The 25,276-nt window shown below is 46.1% G+C and overlaps 1 protein-coding gene across 2 annotated transcripts in view; it reads left to right on the top strand.

Moving 5' to 3' along the window:
* cd82b (CD82 molecule b) overlaps positions 1 to 25,276 on the top strand; it is a 60,319-nt gene that overhangs the window by 23,048 nt on the left and 11,995 nt on the right. For both annotated transcript variants that reach the window (XM_078220373.1, XM_078220374.1), the window contains exons 3-5: positions 6,504 to 6,576; positions 18,150 to 18,274; positions 22,536 to 22,610. In XM_078220373.1, coding sequence (XP_078076499.1) covers positions 6,504 to 6,576; positions 18,150 to 18,274; positions 22,536 to 22,610 — 273 coding nt within the window. The remainder of the gene's footprint in view (positions 1 to 6,503; positions 6,577 to 18,149; positions 18,275 to 22,535; positions 22,611 to 25,276) is intronic.

The following is a 25,276-nucleotide window of genomic DNA, read 5'->3' on the forward strand; positions in this document are numbered from 1 at the left end:
TATATCCTTCTGTAGCCTCTGACAATGTTCCTCACTATCTGCAAGTCCTGCCAGTTTTGTGTCGTCCGCAAACTTACTGATCACCCCAGTTACTCCTTCTTCCAGATCATTTATATAAATCACAAACAGCAGAGGTCCCAATACAGAGCCCTGCGGTACACCACTAGTCACAGGCCTCCAGCCGGAAAAAGACCCTTCCACTACCACCCTCTGTCTTCTATGACCAAGCCAGTTCTCCACCCATCTAGCCACCTCCCCCTTTATCCCATGGGATCCAACCTTTTTCACTAGCCTACCATGAGGGACTTTGTCAAACGCTTTACTAAAGTCCATATAGACAACATCCACGGCCCTTCCTTCGTCAACCATTTTGGTCACTTCTTCAAAAAACACCACCAGGTTCGTGAGGCATGACCTCCCTCTCACAAAACCATGTTGACTATCGTTAATGAGTTTATTCCTTTCTAAATGCGCATACATCCTATCTTTAAGAATCTTCTCCAACAACTTCCCCACCACGGACGTCAAGCTCACCGGCCTATAATTACCCGGGTTATCCTTCCTACCCTTCTTAAATAACGGGACCACATTGGCTATCCTCCAATCCTCTGGGACCTCACCTGTGTCCAGTGACGAGACAAAGATTTGCGTCAGAGGCCCAACGATTTCACCTCTCGTCTCCCTGAGCAGCCTTGGATAGATTCCATCAGGCCCTGGGGATTTGTCAGTCTTTATATTCTCTAACAAACCTAACACTTCCTCCTTTGTAATGGAGATTTTCTCCAACGGTTCAACACTCCCCTCCGAGACACTCCCAGTCAACACATCCCTCTCCTTAGTGAATACCGACGCAAAGTATTCATTTAGGATCTCCCCTACCTCTTTGGGCTCCAAGCATAAGTCCCCACTTTTGTCCCTGAGAGGTCCGATTTTTTCCCTTACAACCCTTTTGTTCCTAACGTATGAATAAAATGCCTTGGGATTCTCCTTAATCCTGTCTGCCAAGAACATTTCGTGACCCCTTTTTGCTCTTCTAATTCCCCGTTTGAGTATTTTCCTACTTTCATTATACTCCTCCAGAGCTCCTTCCGTTTTTAGCTGCTTGGACCTAACATACGCCTCTCTTTTCCTTTTGACCAGTCCCTCAATTTCCCTGGTTATCCACGGTTCTCTAATCCTACCCTTCCTATCCTTCTTTTTTACAGGCACATGCTTGTCCTGTAGCCCTAACAACCGTTCCTTAAAAGACTGCCACATACCAGATGTGGATTTACCCTCAAACAGCCTCTCCCAATCAAGAGCTGCCAATTTCTGCCTGATCCCAATAAAGTTAGCCTTCCCCCAATCCAACACCTTACCCTTGGGACACCACTCTTCCTTTTCCATCACTATCCTAAAGCTAACAGAATTGTGGTCACTATTTGCCACATGTTCCCCGACCAAAACTTTGAAGACCTGACCGGGCTCATTCCCCAGCACCAGGTCCAGTATAGCCCCCTCTCTAGTTGGGCTGTCCACATATTGTTCCAACGAACCCTCCTGTACACATTTTACAAATGCCTCACCATCCAGAGTCCCTGCCCTCAGCGATTTCCAGTCTATACCAGGGAAATTGAAGTCTCCCACTACAACAACCCTATATTTCCTGCACCTATCCAGTATCTCCTGACATATCCATTCTTCCACTTCCCTTGGGCTGTTGGGGGGCCTGTAGTACACCCCCAACATAGTGACTGCGCCTTTCCTGTTTCTAAGCTCCACCCAGAGTGACTCGCTACACGACTCCTCCGAATTGTCCTCCCTCTGCACCGCTGTAATATGCTCTCCAACCAATACCGCTACTCCCCCACCTCTTTTGGCCCCTCCTCTGTCTCGCCTAAAACACTTGTACCCTGGAATATTCAGCTGCCAGTCCTGTCCCTCTTTCAACCAAGTCTCCGTCACCGCAACCACATCCAAATTCCTCGTGTGCATTAAGGCCCCAAGTTCGTCTGTTTTACCTGCTACGCTCCTTGCATTGAAGTATAAGCACTCCAGACCCCCAGGCTCAGTGAGGTCGTCCTCCCCCAGAGTGCTCTTCTTCTTTGCCAGCCTTGTCCCAGCCCCAAGCTCGTCCCCAGCCACCACACTTATAGACCTAATAGTTTGATCCCCACCCCCCTGCCATACTAGTTTAAACCCCCCCGAACTGCATTAACAAAGCTCCCAGCCAGGATATTTGTGCCCTTCCAACTTAGTTGTGACCCCTCCCTCTTGTACAGGTGCCATCCTCTCCTGAAAACCTCCCATTGGTCTATGAAAATAAAGCCCTCCCTCCTGGACCAGTCCTTTAGCCAGGCATTCATTTGAACCAACTCCCTATTCTTATCCTCACTGGCACGAGGCATTGGGAGCAGCCCAGAGATGGCCACCCTAGTGACCCTACTTTTTAACCTATTTCCCAACTCCCTGAATTGCTCCCTTAGGACCCCCCTACTCTTCCTATCTACGTCATTTCCACCAATGTGTATAATGACATCCGTTTCTTTATCTTCCCCTTTTAAAATGCCTCCTATCCGCTCGGAGACATCCGTGACCCCAGCACCAGGTAGGCAGACTACCATCCTGGAGTCCCGTTCGCCCCCACAGAATCGCCTGTCTGTCCCTCTAACTGACGCATCCCCCACCACTATCGCTCTCCTAACCCCTCTCTTCCCTTTCCGGGCCACAGAGCCTGACTGTGTGCCAGTGACCTGGTCACTGTGTCTTACCCCTGGAGAGGCACACTCCTCCACACTATCTAAAACAATGTACCTGTTTTGGAGTGGGACAACCACAGGTGACCCTTCTTTTAACTGTCCACTCCCCTCCCCTCTCACACCTGTCACCAAGCCCTTCCTATTTTGAGACACCTCTGGAGACCTCCCTTGTACTTTACCCTTCTACCCTTTACTCCTCCTAACTGTGACCCACGTGTCATTCTCCCGATGCCCCGGTGTAACTAGTTGCCTATAACTGCTGTCAATTTTTCTCCCATTTTCCCTGATTAGGCTAAGGTCAGCGATCTGCAGCTCCAGTTCCCTAACACGGTCTCTCAAGAGCTGCAGTTCCACGCACCTGGCACATATGTGAACCTCTGGGAAGCTCGGTGTTTGCAGAAACTCCCACATCCCACATCGGAAGCACTGAACTGGCCGATCACTCATACCTGCCCTTATCCTTTATAGGGTTGGGTAAAAAATAACTAGCCTTGCCTTGCCCTTTTAGCCCAAGCCCTGTGAGCCAAAGCCCTTATAATGCACACTCTGCTCCCCTCTCACTCCACTGCCCGCTCCCGACGCTGCCCGCTGTATAGTGCAGACGGCTTTTTATGCTCCCGACGAACCCCCCAAGTAACTGCCTTTTATACTAAGACTCAACCTCCCAGAATCCCCTTCAGCTGACCTCACTTCCTCAATTCAAAACCCTGAAAAAAGCCCGCGAAATATACTAGGAATACCCTTAAATGAATAAATGAATAATTAAATCACTTCTTAGCTTACTCTCAGCACTCCTGCTAAGACTCTCTCCCCCACTCTCACTCCAGTTAAACAAAGAAGCTGAAAGTAATTTCTTAAATAAACGTGAGAAAGTCAGACAACGGGAAAAAAGACTTGGCATAGCAGGATGCCTTACAATGGTTGAACAAACAACAACCTTGGCTGATTAGACAATAAACTTCAGATAAGAAGGCAAGATGTAACCACAATGATATCATAGCACATTCATTAGTGACCAATCAGAAAGAAGGCAGATAACGTAGGTCTAGTAAACCATGGTGGCTAACGAAAAGTGGCCTTGGGGTCTGCAACAAAAAAACCTTGACTGTAAGATAAGAATGATGAAATATGAAGCTAAATGTGGATAAAAAGGACTGTCAGAGCACTGGTTTTTTGGATTCATCTGGAAATCCCGGCTTTATTGAAATGTATTAGCTAATAAAGCCTTGCTGCCTGGAAGATCAAGACTCAGACTCTCTACTCTGATTGATGAACTCTTCTTGCCGTCCACGGGGAACCACGGCACTACCAGAGCAGATCAAAGTCTAGGAATCCTGCAGTGAGTAACTCACATCCTGACTCCCCAAAGCCTACCTACCATCTACAAGACAGAAGTTGGGATTGCCTGAATGAGTGCAGCTCCAACAACACTCAAGAATCTTGACACCATCCAGGACAAAGCAACCATTGATTGGCACCACATCTACAAACATTCACTCCCTCCACTGCCAACGAACAGTAGCAGCAGCGTGTATCGTCTACAAGATGCACTGCTCCTAATTTGTATGTTCATATGGATAACTGCCAGTCTCTCGCTGAACCTTTTCTGGAGAGAGCCAGACCAGGGAAGAGCTTTTTTAATCAGCCCCTCTTCCTTATCATCCCCCAAGTTGAAACCGTGGCCAAATGCCGACTTAACCTGATTGTGCCCCGCACATCCAAGTCGGGACAACATGGAAGTCCTGGCGTACGCACATGTGCGCTGAAAGAGCGCCAAGTTTGAAGCTGTGGTTTGGGTTCAGAACGTTGCCTGTGTGGAATTGCTGAGCTGCAATCTCACCTGAACCTCTGCCACTTGCGCTGGGGATAGGTGAGTTTTTGCCCCTATTTATTTTGCACTCTTATTTTTTGGTTTAGCCGCAGAGAGGAGAGGCAGCAGACATTTTTTGGGTGGGTTAATTTTTTTTGTAAATGTTTTAAAAAGATGTTTAACATGTATGTAACGTACACAAAGTAAAAGAGATTTTTTAATTTTACAACTTTATCATGACAATTAATTCCAGTAAAAAAGTATGTTGACCTATACAAGGTTAGTGTCTGTCCACTTGCATTTTGCTATATTTTTAGCTAGTATTTAATCCTATGTTAAGAGTCTCCCGGATGCAGCGTTGATCCTTATGCAACTTGGCCAGTTCAAATGCTTTAGGAAAGTATTGCTGAAGATGACACATGCAATCCTCCTGTCTCTGATATGAACTATCTGTCTGACAGGTATCCAGAATAAGCAGAATCCAGTGCAGATTGAAACTCTGGAGTCATTACACTTTTAGCGCAGCTTTTTAACTGAAGTTCTTTTTGAGGCGTCGACTTAGGCGCAGAAGAGTCAGGCTACATGTAAAACCCCTCCTCGCCAACCCTCCCCCTCCTCACCAACCCCTCCTCTCCTCCCCCTCCTCTCCACAGCCTCCATCACCACCCCCTCCCCTCTCCTTTCCACCCCCTCCTCCTCTCCACCCCCTCCTCGCCAACCCCTCCCCCTCCTCGCCAACCCCTCCCCCTCCTCCTCCCCCTCCTCTCCACTGCCTCCCCCCTCCTCTCCATCACCACCCCCTCCCCTCCTCTCCACCCCCTTCCCCCTCCTCTCCACTCCCTCCCCCCTCCTCTCCACCCCCTCCCCCATCCTCTCCATCCCCTCCCCATCCCTACCCTCCCTTCTCCAACCCCTCCCCCCTCTTCAGCCCCTCTCCCAGAATTGTTGTTAATGTATAAAAATATTTTGTTGAACATTGTATTAGAGAAAAATATATTTTGTTAGAAATTTGAAAAATTGGGGCAATTAAACAAAATGCATTGTGCAGCTGCTAAAGTAAAATGTTTAGTTAAGTGTTTACGTGTTACTAAAGTTTTATATTTATAACATTATTTTTGTTAATTGTTTTCCATTAAACTGCAAAATTTTACTAATGCTTTATTGAAACAAAACAATTAAATCTGAAATCATACAAGTGCTTTATTGAAACATGCAGAACAGTTAAACAGGAGAATTTTCAATGAAGTTAGCAAGGCAGAAGAATACTAAAGATAAACATTTCCATTTTCCACAGCCCAGAATGTGAACCCTAATTTCCTGAGCCTCTTGCAGGAATCCAACTCATGGTCCGAGATATTCTGACCTCTCACCTTCCCAATCAAATTTTCAGTTCCATATTCAAAATTAAAACATACCAACACTTATAAACATGCCACAAGTAAAGGTATATAATAATATAATGCAGGTTTAAATAGTAGTTTCACAAATTTAGAACAAATAACACAATATATGTGCATTTATATATTAAATAACTCATCTTCAATCATAAAAATACATTTTAAGTGAGCCAATAACAATAGCTACTTTAAATGAATAGCAACTTTTTTTAAAAAAGCTTCAACATACCTTTAATAACAGCAGGAAAATCCTTCTCTGTTTTCAGAGTAAAACTGCTATTTCCAAGCCTGACCTTAATGTGTGTTCTCAGTCAGGCCGTGTCATAAGTGGGTGTAGTTAGGATCCTTCTGCATCGCGCTGGGGCCTGCGGAGATGGTTCGGCTGAAAGCTGCTGCTCCCATTGGGAGTTTGGGCACTATTTTTCAAGTTAGATTAGTGTGCAAAATGTTTTTTTATATCTAGCAGCCCACAGCTTTCCAGCGCTGGTCGCACGTTATGGGCTAATGATTTTATTTCTTTCCCTTCTGGACTAATTGGCTGGTGTGCTGATTTTACAGATTCTGGGCGCTGTTATTCTCGGATTTGGATTATGGATTCTCCTGGATAAAACCAGTTTTATTGCTGTTGTACGTGAGTATCTGCAATGATAGCTTCTCTCTCTGACAAGGGCTGTGGGTGCAGTTTCGGGAATGAGAACTCTGCAGTTCCGACCACATTTCCCATTTGGGTGGAAACATACATTGGGAGCTATTTTCAGGTAAAGATGAATTGGTATTGTTGTGCCTGCCGCAGTCTGTTTTAATCCTTATACAAAGAACAAAGAACAATACAGCACAGGAACAGGCCCTTCGGCCCTCCAAGCCCGCGCCGCTCCCCGGTCCAGGATTGAATCCTGAATCCAGGATCCCCGCCCAATTTTTCAGCCTATCTACATCCTAATATCCTATCCACCGAGCTGTCCCTCACAGCTACGATGCTTTGTTCATCACAACCTATTAACCCACCCCCACCCCGCCATTCCAGACCATGTGATCTCCAGGGAGAGGCGAAAACCCAGAGTGAAAACCCCAGGGCCAATATGGGGAAAAAAAATCTGGGAAATTCCTCTCCGACCCCCTGAGGCAATCGAAACGAGTCCAGGAGATCACACTGGCCCTGATCAGAAAATGCTTCCCAACCCTATTCATTTCCACTTCTGCTTTACGAACACCATCTGAATTCCCTGCCCCCGAGACAGGTTCCCAACTATCCGCAGTCTCGCTCTGTACTGGCACCAGCAAGATGATCATAGAATGAAGCCTTGAAACGAGAAACAAAGAACAATTAGCCCGCGCCACTCCCTAGTCCAAACTAGACCACTCTTTTGTATCCCTCCATTCCCACTCCGTTCATATAGCTGTCTAGATAAGTCTTAAACGTTCCCAGTGTGTCCGCCTCCACCACCTTGCCCGGCAACACATTCCAGGCCCCCACGACCCTCTGTGTAAAATATGCCCTTCTGATATCTGTGTTAAACCTCCCCCCCTTCACCTTGAACCTATGACCCCTCGTGAACGTCACCACCGACCCGGGGAAAAGCTTCCCACCGTTTACCCTATCTATGCCTTTCATAATTTTATACACCTCTATTAAGTCTCCCCTCATCCTCCGTCTTTCCAAGGAGAACAACCCCAGTTTCCCCAATCTCTCCTCATAACCAAGCCCCTCCATACCAGGCAACATCCTGGTAAACCTCCTCTGTACTCTCTCCAAAGCCTCCACGTCCTTCTGGTAGTGTGGCGACCAGAACTGGACGCAGTATTCCAGATGCGGCCGAACCAACGTTCTATACATCTGCAACATCAGACCCCAACTTTTATACTCTATGCCCCGTCCTATAAAGGCAAGCATGCCATATGCCTTCTTCACCACCTTCTCCACCTGTGACGTCACCTTCAAAGATCTGTGGACTTGCACACCCAGGTCCCTCTGCGTCTCTACACCCTTTATGGTTCTTCCATTTATCGTGTAGCTCCTCCCTACATTATTCCCACCAAAATGCATCATTTCGCATTTATCAGGATTGAACTCCATCTGCCATTTCTTTGCCCAAATTTCCAGCTTATCTATATCCTTCTGTAGCCTCTGACAATGTTCCTCACTATCTGCAAGTCCTGCCAGTTTTGTGGCGTCCGCAAACTTACTGATCACCCCAGTTACTCCTTCTTCCAGATCATTTATATAAATCACAAACAGCAGAGGTCCCAATACAGAGCCCTGCGGAACACCACTAGTCACAGGCCTCCAGCCGGAAAAAGACCCTTCCACTACCACCCTCTGTCTTCTATGACCAAGCCAGTTCTCCACCCATCTAGCCACCTCCCCCTTTATCCCATGAGATCCAACCTTTTTCACTAGCCTACCATGAGGGACTTTGTCAAACGCTTTACTAAAGTCCATATAGACAACATCCACGGCCCTTCCTTCGTCAACCATTCTGGTCACTTCTTCAAAAAACACCACCAGGTTAGTGAGGCATGACCTCCCTCTCACAAAACCATGCTGACTATCGTTAATGAGTTTATTCCTTTCTAAATGCGCATACATCCTATCTCTAAGAATCTTCTCCAACAACTTCCCCACCACGGATGTCAAGCTCACCGGCCTATAATTACCCGGGTTATCCTTCCTACCCTTCTTAAATAACGGGACCACATTAGCTATCCTCCAATCCTCTGGGACCTCACCTGCGTCCAGTGACGAGACAAAGATTTGCGTCAGAGGCCCAACAATTTCACCTCTCGTCTCCCTGAGCAGCCTTGGATAGATTCCATCAGGCCCTGGGGATTTGTCAGTCTTTATATTCTCTAACAAACCTAACACTTCCTCCTTTGTAATGGAGATTTTCTCCAACGGTTCAACACTCCCCTCCGAGACACTCCCAGTCAACACATCCCTCTCCTTTGTGAATACCGACACAAAGTATTCATTTAGGATCTCCCCTACTTCTTTGGGCTCCAAGCATAAGGCCCCACTTTTGTCCCTGAGAGGTCCGATATTTTCCCTAACAACCCTTTTGTTCCTAACGTATGAATAAAATGCCTTGGGATTCTCCTTAATCCTGTCTGCCAAGAACATTTCGTGACCCCTTTTTGCTCTTCTAATTCCCCGTTTGAGTACTTTCCTACTTTCTTTGTACTCCTCCAGAGCTCCCTCCGTTTTTAGCTGCTTGGACCTAACATACGCCTCTCTTTTCTTTTTGACCAGTCCCTCAATTTCCCTGGTTATCCACGGTTCTCTAATCCTACCCTTCCTATCCTTCTTTTTTACAGGCACATGCTTGACCTGTAGCCCTAACAACTGTTCCTTAAAAGACTGCCACATACCAGATGTGGATTTACCCTCAAACAGCCTCTCCCAATCAAGAGCTGCCAATTTCTGCCTGATCCCACTAAAGTTAGCCTTCCCCCAATCCAACACCTTACCCTTGGGACACCACTCATCCTTTTCCATCACTATCCTAAAGCTACGGTGGACAAATAACTGCGAGTAGACGTCTGGTTAGTGCAACCAATATTTATTTAAGACACACAATCAATAATCACCCACCCAACCAACAATAAGTTATCTTTACAGAAAATACGAGAGTTCAAGTCCAATACAAGACCTTGACTTAACTTTGCGTGACTGGCAAGTACCCAAGCAGATATTGGCCTTTATCTGTGCGTTGGGTCTTGGTTGTCCTCTGCGTAGTCTGGTCCTTTGGGCTGGTCTGGCACTCTGGCTCTGGCCTTCCTTCCTTCTCGGGTGTGGTGGCTCTCCTCATGCTGGTTGTCACTGGTGATGGTCACCGGTGTTGTAGCTCGTCTGTGGGGTCAGAGAGAGAGAGAGAGATTCTTGGTTGCCCAGCATCCTTTATACCCCATTGGGCTTTGCGCTCCTTTTGGCCATTGCCAATCAATCAATCAGGACTTGATCACCCTGATTGATAAAGTCCAATCGGGTGCTGCCACACCAATCTCTGGGTGTGTCCCCAACGGCCATGTCTGCAGGTGCTGGGGGCACGTAGGGTTCACACCTCCCTCCCAAATAACGGGTTACGGCGCCCTTATGTCTGGTAAACAACCCAGTTTGACCAGAAAGTCTCTTTTGTCCTGGAGATGACCCATATCCTGTGTATTCACTCATCAGGGTTGCAGCCTGTTTATCTCTGTCTTTTAGGCTGCAGCCTGTCATTTTAGTTCTTGCCCAATTGTCCCAGAGTGCTTTACAAATCGCCATTTTAGATGGCCCGTTTGGCCACAGTATATTTACCTCAACAATCCTGCAAATATTAACGGTGTCATCAGCAAGCTTTCCAATCTGTAACCACTGACTTCCAAACAGGTTCTTTTCAAATGGTGTCAGTGTTTGAACACAGTCTCTCTCTCTCTCTCTATAACAGACTGGTTTGGACACTGGGGGCGATTCTCCAAAAAGAAAGTGCCCAATGGGCAGGAACATGGGAGTTTTTCCTGCCGATCATTCAGGCGAGCTGGGTGAAATAAATCTCCAGGACTCTGTGCATCAGGCAGATCCTTACTGACTGTGTAGATACAGGCGGCTGGGCGGGGTGGGCGACTTTAGCGAACCCGGGAGATACCATCCCAGACTTGCTAATGATATTGAAATGTGAATATCACACTGATTTTTTGGCACGTTAAAAGAATGGCCTGGGAGAGTCGCAATCAACTGGACGCAGGTCGCGAATCCTGCTGCAGGACTCCCGCTGATTTCTCCTCCTCAAGCAGTGCAGTGGGCCAGGAGTGTCTATAACAGACTGCTTAAACACAGTCAGAACAATCTTACCAAAACAATTCTAAGTGTCGAACGAGCGTGAAAATGGGAGAGTTTCAGACCCGTTTCTCAGCAAGAGAGAATATCAAATTGTATGACACTTAGGAAAAGAAATGAGGCAAAGTGTGATTCTCGCCAGTAGAGGGAGTGGACCGAGTCTATTCACACTGGGAAACTGGCTGATGACTGCAAGAGGGTGCTATTGCGCATGCGCCCTGATATCACAAGCTGAGCAGTTTGAATGAGAGTTTTCTGTAATCATAGCTGTGATTGAAATCCCTGGGGTGTCTTCTTGGTGTGACATTGGTGCAAAGTTTTGTAATCCACTGAAGTTGAATAGTGCTGGACTCCCTTCATGAAAAGCTCAGTGGTCAAAACAAAACAAAACATTCACCGCCCTCCCTGGGCGATCACCAACCCCATTCACCACCAGCCCCACTCGTTCAATCGCTGCCAAGATGATCACCAGTGCAGAGTGTGCAGCACCCACAATGCTGGTTTGGGCACAGTCTCTTGCTCTCTATAAGAGACTGGTTTGGACACAGTCTCTCTGACTCTATAACAGACAAATTTGGATATAGTCTCTCTCTCTATATCTATAACAGACTGGTTTGGATACAGTCTCTCTATAACAGGCTGTACTCTTGTTGGGATGGAATACTGTACCCCCTTTGGAGCGGAACGCCGTCCGCCGGTTGGAGCGGAACGCCGTCCGCCAGTTGGAGCGAAATGCCATCCTCCGGTGGAGTGAATGCCGTCCCAATGTGGGTGTCTCTGGCTAGACCAGCATTTATTGCCCATCCATAATTGTCCTTAAGAAGGTGATGGTGAGCAGCCACTTCCAAACCTGATGTTTAGGGACACCCACTGTGCTGTTAGGGAGAGAGTTCAATACTGTTACTGAGGGGGCAGACTTTGGGGAGTCAGGAGGTGAGTTACTCGCCATAGAATTCCCAGCCTTTGACTTGCTCTGGTAGCCACGGTATTTATGTGGCTAGTCCAGTTCAGTTTTTGGTCAATGGTAACCCCCAGGGAGGTGTGGCACAGTGATATTGTTACTTTACAATCTAAAGCTTTGGCTTCTTGTCCTCACCCTTGGACGTTGAGCCAGTGTCTATACTTCCCTGAGGCTTTTCCGGCTCTCCTGATTATAATGGCATCCTTCCACTCGCTTGACCCTTTGGGTATGTATGATACCACTGTGCCTACTTTGGATAACTGAACTTTTGAAGTAGCAGTTTCATCCCCTGCTTCACTGGTACTTAGCTGATCTATAGCTGTCGGATCCTCATTGTAGCTCAGGGTATGCGTGTTCGAGGTACAAGGTGCTTCCTGCACTTCCACATCTTGCTCAGATGCTCCAAATTCATACCAGGTCCCTCTACTTTTGAAGAGTGGGCTTGCACTGTCTGGTTACCGTGTTGCAGTGTAACTACCTTGCCATCTGTCCCTATCACTTTCCTGGGTCCTTTCCACTCTTTTAGGCCCTCTCCTTTGTAGTAGATCACATCCCCTTTCTCAAAGTATACTCCCGATGGTCTTATGTGATTCCTTCGGGCTCGTCTTATCCATTCTGAAACCTCAATCTTAATGATGGCCTTTCTCCCTGCACGTATAGCGTTTAAGTGTGCAGAAAACATGAAACTAATGCTTGTCCCTTTTAGTGCCGGAGGAAAATCTGTTAATACTGATGGCAAATTTGGATTCCTCCCGTATACCAACTGGTATGGACTATACCCCCACCATCTGTAAAGAATTTTACATGTGCACCAGGTCCCCCCCACGACTTGCCTGGGCTTGCAAAATCTCACTAACTGTCCTGGCTGGAGATAATACACATCTCTTTAACCTGTGCTTAACCCTCTCTCCACTCTCATTGTCTGTACCTTTAAGACTTGATTACCTGTAAAGATTTGCATTCCAACCATTATTTTGTAAATTGAGTTTGTGTCTTTATGTGCCCTGTTTGTGAACTGAACTCCCACTCACCTGATGAAGGAGCAGCGCTCTGAAAGCTTGTGGCTTGTGCTACCAAATAAACCTGTTGGACTTTAACCTGGTGTTGTGAGACTTCTTACTGTGCTAATGCAGTCTGGTTGATCCGTCAAAACTTTATGCAACATGTCATCTGAGGTCCCTATCTGCTTCAAGAAGATGACCATCATCCCAGTACCTAAGAAAAACCAAGCAGCGTGCCTTAATGACTATCGGCCGGTGGCTCTGACATCCATCATTATGAAGTGCTTCAAAAGGTTAGTCATGGCACGAATCAATTCCAATCTCCCGGACTACCTGGATCCACTACAGTTTGCCTACCGCCGCACCAGGTCCACAGCAGACGTCATTTCCCTGGCCCTGCACTGAACCCTGGAACACCTAGATAACAAGGACACCAATGCCAGACTCCTATTTATTGACTACAGCTGAGCCTTCAACACTATTATTCCCACAAAACTCATCTCCAAACTCTGTGGCCTGGGCCTCGGCACCTCCCTGTGTGACTGGATCCTGAACTTCCTAACTCACAGACCACAATCAGTAAGGATAGGCAACAACACCTCCTGCACGATCATCCTCAACACCGGTGCCCCACAAGACTGTGTTCTCAGCCCCCCACTATACTCCTTATACACCTATGACTGTGTGGCCAAATTTCCCTCCAATTCGATTTTCAAGTTTGCTGATGACACCACAGTAGTGGGTCAGATCTCAAACAATGACGAGACAGAGTACAGGAATGAGATAGAGAATCTGGTGAACTGGTGCAGCAACAATAATCTCTCCCTCAACGTCAACAAAATGAAGGAGATTTCAGGAAGCGTAAAGGACAACATGCCCCTGTCTACATCAATGGGGATGAAGTAGAAAGGGTCGAGAGCTTCAATTTCTTTAGGTGTCCATATCACCAACAACCTGTCCTGGTCCCCCCATGCTGACACTATAGTTAAGAAAGCCCACCAATGCCTCTACTTTCTCAGAAGACTAAGGAAATTTGGCATGTCAGCTACGACTCTCACCAATTTTACAGATGCACCATAGTTGTATCATAGCTTGGTATGGTTCCTGCTCTGCCCAAGACTGCAAGAAACTACAAAAGGTCGTGAATATAGCCCAATCCATCATGCAAGCCAGCCTCCCATCCATTGACTCTGTCTACACTTCCCACTGCCTCAGCAAAGCAGCAGCATAATTAAGGACCCCACACACCCTGGACATTCTCTCTTCCACCTTTTTCCTTTGGGAAAAAGATACAAAAGTCTGAGGTCACGTACCAACTGACTCAAGGACAGCTTCTTCCCTGCTGCTGTCAGATTTTTGAATGGACTTACCTTGCATTAAGTTGATCTTTCTCTACACCCTAGCTATGACTATAACACAACATTCTGCACTCTCTCGTTTCCTTCTCTATGAACGGTATGCTTTGTCTGTATAGAAACAATACTGCAAGAAACAATATTTTTCACTGTATGTTAATATATGTGACAATAATAAATCAAATCAAATCTATAACTGTGTGATTCCTTTCACAGAGGTCATTGCTGAATGGGCTCTCTGCTGCAGTGTGCATTATTGCAATATTTAGATTTTCACACACATCTTGAAACTCATCATTTGTGAATTCATCCCTATTGTCAAAAATTTAGACAGTGTCCTCAATCCTGTTCCAATCCAGTGGGTCATAATTTATAATGGTCTTTTTATCTTTGCTGTAAGTCACCGTGGATATGCTAAACCGAGTGGCCATGTCCACAAAGTGCAATAGTGCCTTTGCCCTTGTCCCATATCTTTAGATCCATCGCCACTACATCATTGAAATCTCATGCTAATGGTAGACTTACGACTGGATGTGGGTGTGTCCTATATTTTATGCAAATTTCACACTGGGCTGATATTTGCTCTATGAGATCATTATAACCTTTGTCCAGCACATCTGCATCCTGCAGCAGTGCTCCCAGTCTGTGTGGTGCTGGATAAGCAAACTGTTTATGGAGTTTCAGAATAATCTTTTTGCCCATCATGCTGTTGTCTGTTAGGGATACTGTGTCATGAATCCTTTGGTCCGATACTGGCACGGTAGCAAAGTGGTTAGCACTGCTGCTTCACAGCTCCAGGGTCCCGGGTTCGATTCCCGGCTCGGGTCACTGTCTGTGTGGAGTTTGCACATTCTCCTCGTGTCTGCATGGGTTTCCTCCGGGTGCTCCGGTTTCCTCCCACAGTCCAAAGATGTGCGGGTTAGGTTGATTGGCCAGGTTAAAAATTGCCCCTTAGAGTCCTGGGATGTGTAGGTTAGAGGGATTAGCGGGTAAATATGTGGGGGTAGGGCATGGGTGAGATTGTGGTCGGTGCAGACTCGATGGGCCGAATGGCCTCCTTCTGCACTGTAGGGTTTCTATGATTCTATGATTCTATAATTTTGGTTTGCTTAAGCGAAGACAATAATAGCTAGATCTTGTAAAATGTAGGTCCACAGTTTTCCCAAACACCACAGCTTTATCCTGTGTCAAATCGATGGTCATTTGCATCACTTCATCACAAAAGTATATCATTGGAAACTACATCTGTACTTATAAATAAACTAGTTCCTGCAATCCTACAGGGAAGTATAACCCTTTTAGAAGATGTTAAAGTGTTGTCAGTTCCAAATCTAAAGCAGGTGGAAATATCATGTACTTCCACTTTCTTTCAGTCTTTGTCATCAAGAGACCCTAAATAACAATTTAGCCAATCTTGGCCGCAGACAGTGGACGTTCATCCACTATCTAAAACAACACAGTGGAAAGAGTCTTATCATCAGGACACTCATTATGGGACTCAATTTATCTGCTGCCAGAACAATGCCTTCCTGCTCCTTATCCTCGTCACTGTGGGTTTTTACATATTCTGTGTCACATGTAGTTTCAAAGACATGATTTCTTTCTTTTGGGCAGTTTACTATGAAGTGATCTGGGGAAATCGCACTGGAAACCGCGATTTGCAATCCCGTTAGCATTTCTTTGATTTGAATGTCTTTTATCAGTTTCCCATGTGCGTCTTCTTTTCCCATTACCAAATCGGCTATATCTGGTTTCAACACTAGGTCTGTTATTAATGTAACTGTCTCTGTTTAAGGGCCTACGTGCACCATTTGGTCTGGCACGCGGCTGAGTCACCATTGACTCCTCTGCTCTGGGCGTTATGGATTCCGGTCTGTATTGAACAAGGTGGCAGAAAATGATTGTGTCCCGAAAAACCTTTTTAATGATGCTGTCATTTGATCTTTTCCCTTAATTGTATTGCAGTCATTACTAAAAGAGTATCCATTTGCGACAGATATGCACAATCCAACAATTTAAAAGCCAATACTGCATCTGGAATCTCCGAATTAAATTTCATTAGCCTGTTACGGCCCCTATCAAAATCCATAATATACTCTTCATGGACTGGGTGTCTTGTCTCCTAATCCTGTCAAACGCAGGGCTCTGTACTGGGACCTCTGCTATTTGTGATATATATAAATGATTTGGAAGAAGGTGTAACTGGTGTAATCATCAAGTTTGCGGATGACACGAAGATGGCTGGACTTGCGGATAGCGAAGAGCATTGTCGGGCAATACAGCAGGATATAGATAGGCTGGAAAATTGGGCGGAGAGGTGGCAGATGGAGTTTAATCCGGATAAATGCGAAGTGATGCATTTTGGAAGAAATAATGTAGGGAGGAGTTATACAATAAATGGCAGAGTCATCAGGAGTATAGAAACACAGAGGGACCTAGGTGTGCAAGTCCACAAATCCTTGAAGATGGCAACACAGGTGGAGAAGGTGGTGAAGAAGGCATATGGTATGCTTGCCTTTATAGGACGGGGTATAGAGTATAAAAGCTGGAGTCTGATGATGCAGCTGTATAGAACGCTGGTTAGGCCACATTTGGAGTACTGCGTCCAGTTCTGGTCGCCGCACTACCAGAAGGACGTGGAGGCGTTAGAGAGAGTGCAGAGAAGGTTTACCAGGATGTATGAGGAGAGATTGGGTAGACTGGGGTTGTTCTCCTTGGAAAGACGGAGAATGAGGGGAGATCTAATAGAGGTGTACAAGATTATGAAGGGTATAGAAAGGGTGAACAGTGGGAAGCTTTTTCCCAGGTCGGAGGTGACGATCACGAGGGGTCACGGGCTCAAGCTGAGAGGGGCGAAGTATAACTCAGACATCAGAGGGACTTTTTTACACAGAGGGTGGTGGGGGCCTGGAATGCGCTGCCAAGTAGGGTGGTGGAGGCAGGCACGCTGACATTGTTTAAGACTTACCTGGATAGTCACATGAGCAGCCTGGGAATGGAGGGATACAAACGATTGGTCTAGTTGGACCAAGGAGCGGCACAGGCTTGGAGGGCCGAAGGGCCTGTTTCCTGTGCTGTACTGTTCTTTGTTCTTTTTGTTCTTTGTTCTAACACCACCCATCCTTCATAATTCTGCAAGAACTCATCTTTCTGGTAAAACCTATCTAAGTATCGTAGCAGGAACTGAAGCCCTTCTTCTTTATTTAGGGCATCTGCTGTCCAATCGGAAAATACTTTGCTTCTTATCTTGCTCCTAATTGGAAGCAACAAAGCTAATGCCATACCTTGCTTTTTTTTGGTATTGTGGTGACAAGGGTCCACATTTCCACCTCTTCCTTCCATTGCCGATATGGTTCGGCATCTGAAAAGACAGGGGGGCAATGAAATCCCACCGGTTTACTTCTACCTTCTGTCATGGTGGTAGTATTTCTTCAAAAACAAACACCAAGTTACGATGGGTTTTCCTCTGCTACCAATGTTGATCCACAAAGAATTCTTGCAGCGTAGACAATAAAAAAATAGCAAAACCTACTCCAACTTATAAATCAAAGAAAAGGTTCAACAAAGAACTTCATTACTCCAAACTTGAGGCCTCACCCTGGGCCATTCCAAGTTCCCCACTATCCCAACATGTTCTAATTTATATTGAGTCAGCTCATCATCACATTCTGTCATTGGTTACATGGTTTACTGGGTCAGCTGACCCTTACAGCTTGTTATCATTGGTCAGATTACAACAGATCCAATGTTATCACCAGTTACATTCTAACAAAGCATACAGTACATAGATAAGGAAAGGACAGAGTGCAGAATGTAGTGTTACAGACATAGCTAGGGTGTAGAGAAAGATCAAGTTAATATCAGATAGGTCCATTCAAAAGTCTGATGGCAGCAGGGAAGAAGCTGTTCTTGAGTCTTGAGTTCTTGGTTGGTACGTGACCTCAGACTTTTGTATCTTTTTCCCGATGGAAGGAGGTGGAAGAGAGAATGTCCGGGTAGTCTGAGTGAATCTTGCTTTGTGGGTCCACACTATTGTGTGCTCTTATTCAATCCTTCTTGATTCCCTCCCTGCAGAGTCCTCATCTTCAGCATTAAAAATTGGATCGTACATCCTGCTGGGAGTTGGTTCTGTCACCATGCTGATGGGATTTCTTGGCTGCCTTGGAGCTGTTAATGAGATCAAATGCCTCTTGGGATTGGTGAGTCTGGATTGAAAATCTAGGATATGGATTTGTCAAATACTAATATGGAGTGATCAACATGTGGCACCCAAAACCTTTACTTTATTAAATCAGTAAGTGTGAGGGAATATTCTCCACTTGCCTGGGTGGGTGCAGCTCCAACAATACTGGAGAAGCTGTTCAAAGCAGCCGCTTAATTAGAACCCCTTCCGTATACATTCACTCCCTCCACCATTAACGAACAATAGCAGCCGTGTGTACCATCTACAAGTTTTTTGCGGAAACTTGCCAAGGTTACTTAGGCAGCACCTTCCAAATCCATGTCCATTACCATCTATAAGGACAAGAGCAGCAGATACTTGGGAACACCACCACCTGGAGGTTCCCCTCCAAACTACTCACCATCCTGACTTGGAATTATATCACTGCTCCTTTACTGTGACTGAATCAAAATGCTGGAACTCCCTCCCTAACAGCACTATGGGTGTACCTACACCGCTAGGACTGCAGCGATTCAAGAAGGCAGCTCACTACCAGCTCAAGGCAACAAATGCTGATCCAGCCAGCGACACCCACATCCTGTGAAAGAATAAAAAAAGTGAGCATCAGAGCACATTACAAGAGTCACTGGTTCAAAGTAGTTGTAACAAATGTTCTGACTCTCCTGTTGTGGAATGATGTGTAATACAATACTTTAAACTCTTTCTTCTGAATGAGCTGAACATCGTACACACAGGAACAAAGGCTGGCAAACCTGGGACAGAATCTGTGTCCGCTACATCAGGGCAAGTGCAGCAATTTGTTTATGGGGGCTACACCCTGGGGCAGCCATGTCTCAGTGAAGTAAACACAATGCTGATTTACTAGGAGCACACAGGAGTTAAAGTTCCTCTATAATCCTCCCTCTCTTCAGTAACCCCAGCTGAAACCTTGCCAGCTTGAAGGAAACCAAGCTACCATCCCCAATCCTGATCATCCCCATACCCAGAGCAACAGGACATATCCACATGCTGTCAGGTGCTTGGCACCAGCTGAACTTCCCCCACTGCTCTGCCATGAGCTGGTACGGTGGCACAGTGGTTAGCGCTGCTGTCTCACAGCGCCAGGGACCCGTGTTCGATTCCTGGCTTGGGTCACTGTCTGTGCGGAATTTGCACCTTCTCCCGTGTCTGCGTGGGTTTCCTCTGGGTGTCCTGGTTTCCTCCCACAGTCCAAAGGACGTGCTGGTTAGGTGCATTGGCCATGCTAAATTGCCCCTCTGTGTATCCGAACAGGTGCTGGAGTGTGGCGACGAGGTGATTTTCACAGTAACTTCATTGCAGCGTTAATGTAAGCCTACTTGTGACACTAATAAAAAAAACATATGAGGACACACAAACACACACACACATATGCAGGAATATGCACACACAGCCATGCGCATGCACGCATGCGTGCGCAAACGTACAGCCACATAACTACACGTACACACACTCGTGCATGTATACGCACACACTCACACCCATGTATACATGTGCGTGCGTGCAGACACACACAAGCACATATACCTGTGCGCACATTTGCACACAAGTGTAAATATACATGAACACACACAAACAACAGTGCACACAAATGTCCATACAAACATGGCTTCATATATAGGAGAACACACAAGTGGACACAATCATTTATATGAGTGCATGTAAGTTAACATACACATGCCACATGAGTGCAGACCTGAGCAAGTACACGAGCTCATACGAGGAAACACATGGACTTGAGAGCAAACACAAGAGATGCATGAACATATATGAACTCGAAACACATGTACGCCCACATGAACACAAACACTTGCACACACATGAGTGCACAAAGATACATGTGTACACAGACAATGCACAAGCTCACATAAGTGCACACAAGCTCAGATGCATGTATACATGGGCACAAACAGACACAGAAACACACACGGATGCATGCAAACTCAAGTGTGCACACAAGCTCTCATACACACACAAGCGCACATACAAGCCACACATGAGCGCGCACACAAGCACATGAGTAGACACACATACGCATGTACACAAATACAAATGATACACACACACACATCCAAACACATGAGTGCAGAAGATAAGGCTGAAGTATTCACAGCAATCTTCAGCCAGAAGTGCTGAGTGGATGGTCCATCTCCTCCAGAGGTTGCCAGCATCACACATGCCAATCTTCAGCCAATTCGATTTACTCCATGTGATATCAAGAAATGGCTGAAGGCTCTGGATACAGCAAAGGCAAAGGGCCCTGATAACATTCCAGCAATAGTACTGAAGACTTGTGCTCCAGAACTTGCTGCTCCCTTAGCCAAGCTGTTCCAGTACAGTCACATCTACCCAAAAATGTGGAAAATTGCCCAGGTATGTCCTGTACACAAAAAGCAGGACAAATCCAACCCGGCCAATTACCACCCCATCAGTCGACTCTCGATCGTCAGTAAACTGATGGAAGGGGACATTAATAGTGCTATCAAGCAGCACTTTAAGTTTATTTTATTAGTCTTAAAGTAGGCTTACATTACCACTGCAATGAAGTTACTGAAATTATTAGGCGTGTACACTGAGGGAGAATTTAGCATGGCCAATGCACCTAAGCAGCACGTCTTTCAGACTGTGGAGGAAACTGGAGCACCCGGAGAAAACCCTCACAGATACGGGGAGAACGTGCAGACTCCACACAAACAGTGACCCAAGCCGGGAATCGGACCCGGGTCCCTGGCGCTGTGAGGCAGCAGCACTTGCCATTGTGCCGCAATAAACTGACACTCAGCTCCTGACCTCATTACAACCTTCGTTCACACAAAGGAGCTGAATTCCAGAGGTGTGGTGAGAGTGACAGCCCTTGACATCAAGGCCACATTTGACTGAGCGTGGCATCAAAGAGCCCTAGCGAAACTGGAATCAATGGGATTCGGGGGAAAACTCTCCACTGGTTGGAGTCATATCTGACACAAAGGAAGATGGTGTAGTGATTGGAGGTCAATCATCTCAATCTCAGGACATCTCTGCAGTAGTTCCTCAGGGGAATGCCCGAGGCCCAACCATCTTCAGCTGCTTCATCAATGATCTTCCTTCCATCATAAGGTCAGAAGTGGGGATGTTCACTGATGATTGCACAATGTTCAGCACCATTCGCGATTCCTCAGATACTGAAGCAGTTCATAGCCTTGTGTGACTGTTAGGTAGATTGACCATGATAAACGTGTGGGGTTACGGGGATAGGGTGGGGTAGAGGGCCTTGGTAAGATACGCAGTCAGAGAGTGGACAGAATGGCCTCTTTCTGCACTGTAGGAGTTCTATGATATCCAAATGCAGCAAGACCTTGATAATATCCAGGCTTGGGCTGACAAGTGGTAAGTAACATTCATGCCACAAGTACCAGGCAATGACCATCTCCAACAAGAACGGGTCTAACCATCACCCCTTGACATTCAATGGCATTACCATCACTAAATCCCCCACTATCAACAACATCCTGGGGGTTACTATTGACCAGAAACTGAACTAGACGAGTCACATAAATACTGTGGCTACAAGAGCAGGTCAGAGGCTAGGAATCCTGCACTGAGTAACTCACCTCCTGACCAAAGCCTGTCCACCACCTATAGGGCACAAGTCAGGAGTGTGATGGAATACTCCCAACTTGCCTGGATGGGTGCAGCTCCAACAACACTCAAAAAGCTCGACGCCATCCAGGACAAAGCAGTCCGCTTGATTGGCACCACATCTACAAACATTTGCTCTCTCCACCACCGAGGCTCAGTAGCAGCAGTGTGTACTATCTACAAGATGCACTGCAGCAATTCACCAAAGATCCTTAGACAGCACCTTCCAAACCCATGACCATTTCCATCTAGAAGGACAAGGGCAGCAGATAAATGGGAACATCATCACCTGGAGGTTTCCCTCCAAGCCACTCACCATCCTGATTTGGAAATATATCGTCGTTCCTTCGCTGTCGCTGAGTCAAAACCTGGAATTCCCTCCCTAACGGCATTGTGGGTCTACCTAACCTCAGGGACTGTAGCATTAGAAGAAGGCAGCTCACCATCACCTTCTCAAGGGCAATATGGGATGGGCAATAAATGCTGACCTAGCCAGCGATGCCCACATCCTATAATGGAATAAAATAAACAAAGGAGCTTGCGCAGACACTCTCCTCTCCTCTCCTCCAGAATGAATGTTGATTGACTATGACACCATCTGCTGAAGGATGTGATCCAAATGGATTTGTCTTGTTTTGTAGTATTTCACCTGTTTACTGCTAATCCTGGTCGCACAAATTACAGCCGGGCTGCTGATCTACTTTCAGAGAGACGAGGTGAGTCATTCTCTTGTTTCATTCTCATTGTCCTTCTTGTTGAGTAATCCTGGAGAACGGCTGTACTGGTGCTACAGAAGCTCCGAGTTTGTGAGAAAGTTCCGGAATAGTGATGATGCTTTGGAACTACTCCATACTCATTGAACTCTGCTCCCTTCCATTTGAACACTGAGTCTATCAGCTTTAACGTGCTGGTGGAAGGTTATACAATGTGTCAACCTTTCATATAAAGGTCAACAATTTAAACATCCAGTGGATGTAGACATGCAGAGATTAAACATCAGTTAATGGAATGAAAGTCCATTATCCTGTCACTCCAATGCAGCATGGGGGGGTGGGGAGGGGGAGGGGGAGGGGGCGGGGGGGGGGGGGGGATACATTTCATTGCTTATCTCATAATCTTTCTAGGTGGGTAGTATAAGGGTGTTTGGATTAACAAGAGTTACTGTGGGACTGGGGAAACAGTATTGTCCACGGTATGGTATAGTGAGTCACATGATGGTAGACTGTGTAGATGAGTCTGGAAAGAGCCAGCATGGAGACAATATCCATGCAGGGCTGTACTTTGGAGATGTATATAGTGACTTGTTACCAATAAACAGTTTATTTTCAACCATACAAACCTCCAGATCTCTCAGAGAGACACTAAAGAACCTGACAAAATGGTGGCAGTGAAGCATGGACCCTGAAATCCCAGACAGGCTGGAGAAGGATCCCAGGATCACAAAGCTCGGTAAACTAAAGAAACGAAAGGCTGATCTGCAAAAGGCACAGTTGGAGATCACCCAAAAAGAAGCTCCATTGCAATGTGGAAGCTGAAGGACTCCACCAGGGCATGTGGATGTCCTTTGCCAGATCTGGTCTAATGTAGAGTCAAAGGACCTAGCCAGATCATAAAAGGCTGAGCAAAAAGACAAAAAAGGGCCAAAATGTAGAAGAATAATCTGCAGATGGAAAGAAGAACCTGCACGAATGCAGGTTGGGCCAGATCACAGAATAGTGAGTCAAATACAAAATAGGCAGCAATCCTGATCACATTCACAGGGCAGCTGGGAGAAAACTGCAACGACCCGATCCATAGTTTACATCTTTAAGCGTAGTCACTGAGCTTAACTGAGTGAAAAAAAGGTTTTGAAAAGGCAGGCAGAGTTTAAAAATTACTTTCCATTTGATTCCCAGGCTTAAAAAAACAAGCTCTTTTGAAGGGCTCCTGTAGAGGGAAAGGTTGAAGGAAAATGGGCCTGTCAGAGCAGCTGGAGCCAGCTGAATGCCAACAAGTGCAGAATGATCAAACAGATAAAAAACAGCAGCTGGAGAGTTGTCTTGAAGAGAAGAAAAATTAAAGAGATACTCACCTGTTATAAAACAGATACATGGATAATAAATTAAAACTACCAGACCAGTGGCACGGTAGCACAGTGGTTAGCACTGCTGCTTCACAGCTCCCGGGTTCGATTCCCGGCTCGGGTCACTGTCTGTGTGGAGTTTGCACATTCTCCTCGTGTTTGCGTGGGTTTCCTCCGGGTGCTCCGGTTTCCTCCCACAGTCCAAAGATGTGCGGGTTAGGTTGATTGGCCAGGTTAAAATTGCCCCTGAGATGTGTAGGTTAGAGGGATTAGTGGGTAAATATGTGGGAGTAGGGCCTGGGTGGGATTGTGGTCGGTGCAGACTCGATGGGCCGAATGGCCTCCTTCTGCACTGTAGGGTTTCTATGATTTCTATTCTATGATTTCAGTTTAGGCTAAGGGCAAAACCAGACCCAAAATTGGGCATCTTGGAGAAGAAAATTTTAGATGATAGGAGTAGATCAGAATTAAGCAAGAAATCAGAAGACACCCAAGTTAATACATTTTTGTATTTATTTGGTGCGCTTGTAGATGAAATAATCCAAGACATGCTACAGATGAATCCTCAACCACATTTAGTGGGATATTAAAAGCCTTTGACAAATATTTTAAATTCCATGTTGTGGCGGATTCACATCTTTAAAGAAGGTCTAGAACAACTCCAATGAAGCAGCAAAGGGATAAGGAGATCCCAGGGCAAGGGAGACATGGAAGCCCAGGCCCAGGGAGACATGAGACTCCAGACCCAGAGAGACATGAAACCCCAAGCTGAGACAGGAGACCACAGGCTGAGGGAATCTATACTCAGGCAAAGTACAAAATGATCGCAGACCATGCCAGCACAATGAAGTGTTGAAGTGTTTAGTGCTGAAGAAAGGAGAGGCGAGAAGCAGGCGACAGATTTAAAAACTGAGCTTTTTGAAAATGTCAACGCATTGTCCAAACAACCACAGCAGGTGGCAGTGTGGAGTAAGCAAATGGCTGAGAATGAAGAAAAGCTAATGGAGCTAACTCAAACTTGCAAAATAATAAAGCTCTTCCAGGGGAAAATGTTTGTATCAAAGCTGAGTTGGAAGAACGCAACCCATAGTATAGCCAGGCACAACAACAGATAGAAAGGGTATGCAAAGATATCGCTGCCCTGAGAATCTCTTTGAAGATTTAGTGGATGGAATTTTCCAGCCGCACTCACCCCAAAGCGAGAAAATCCCGCCCGAGGTCAACGGACCTTTGCATAGTCCATGTCCCGCCCGCTATGATTCCCATGGCGGGCCGGATGGGAAAATTGTGCCCAATATGTATTCCTGGAAAAACATGAGG

This window comes from Mustelus asterias, chromosome 9 (assembly GCF_964213995.1).
Source record: "Mustelus asterias chromosome 9, sMusAst1.hap1.1, whole genome shotgun sequence".
NCBI lineage: Eukaryota > Metazoa > Chordata > Chondrichthyes > Carcharhiniformes > Triakidae > Mustelus > Mustelus asterias.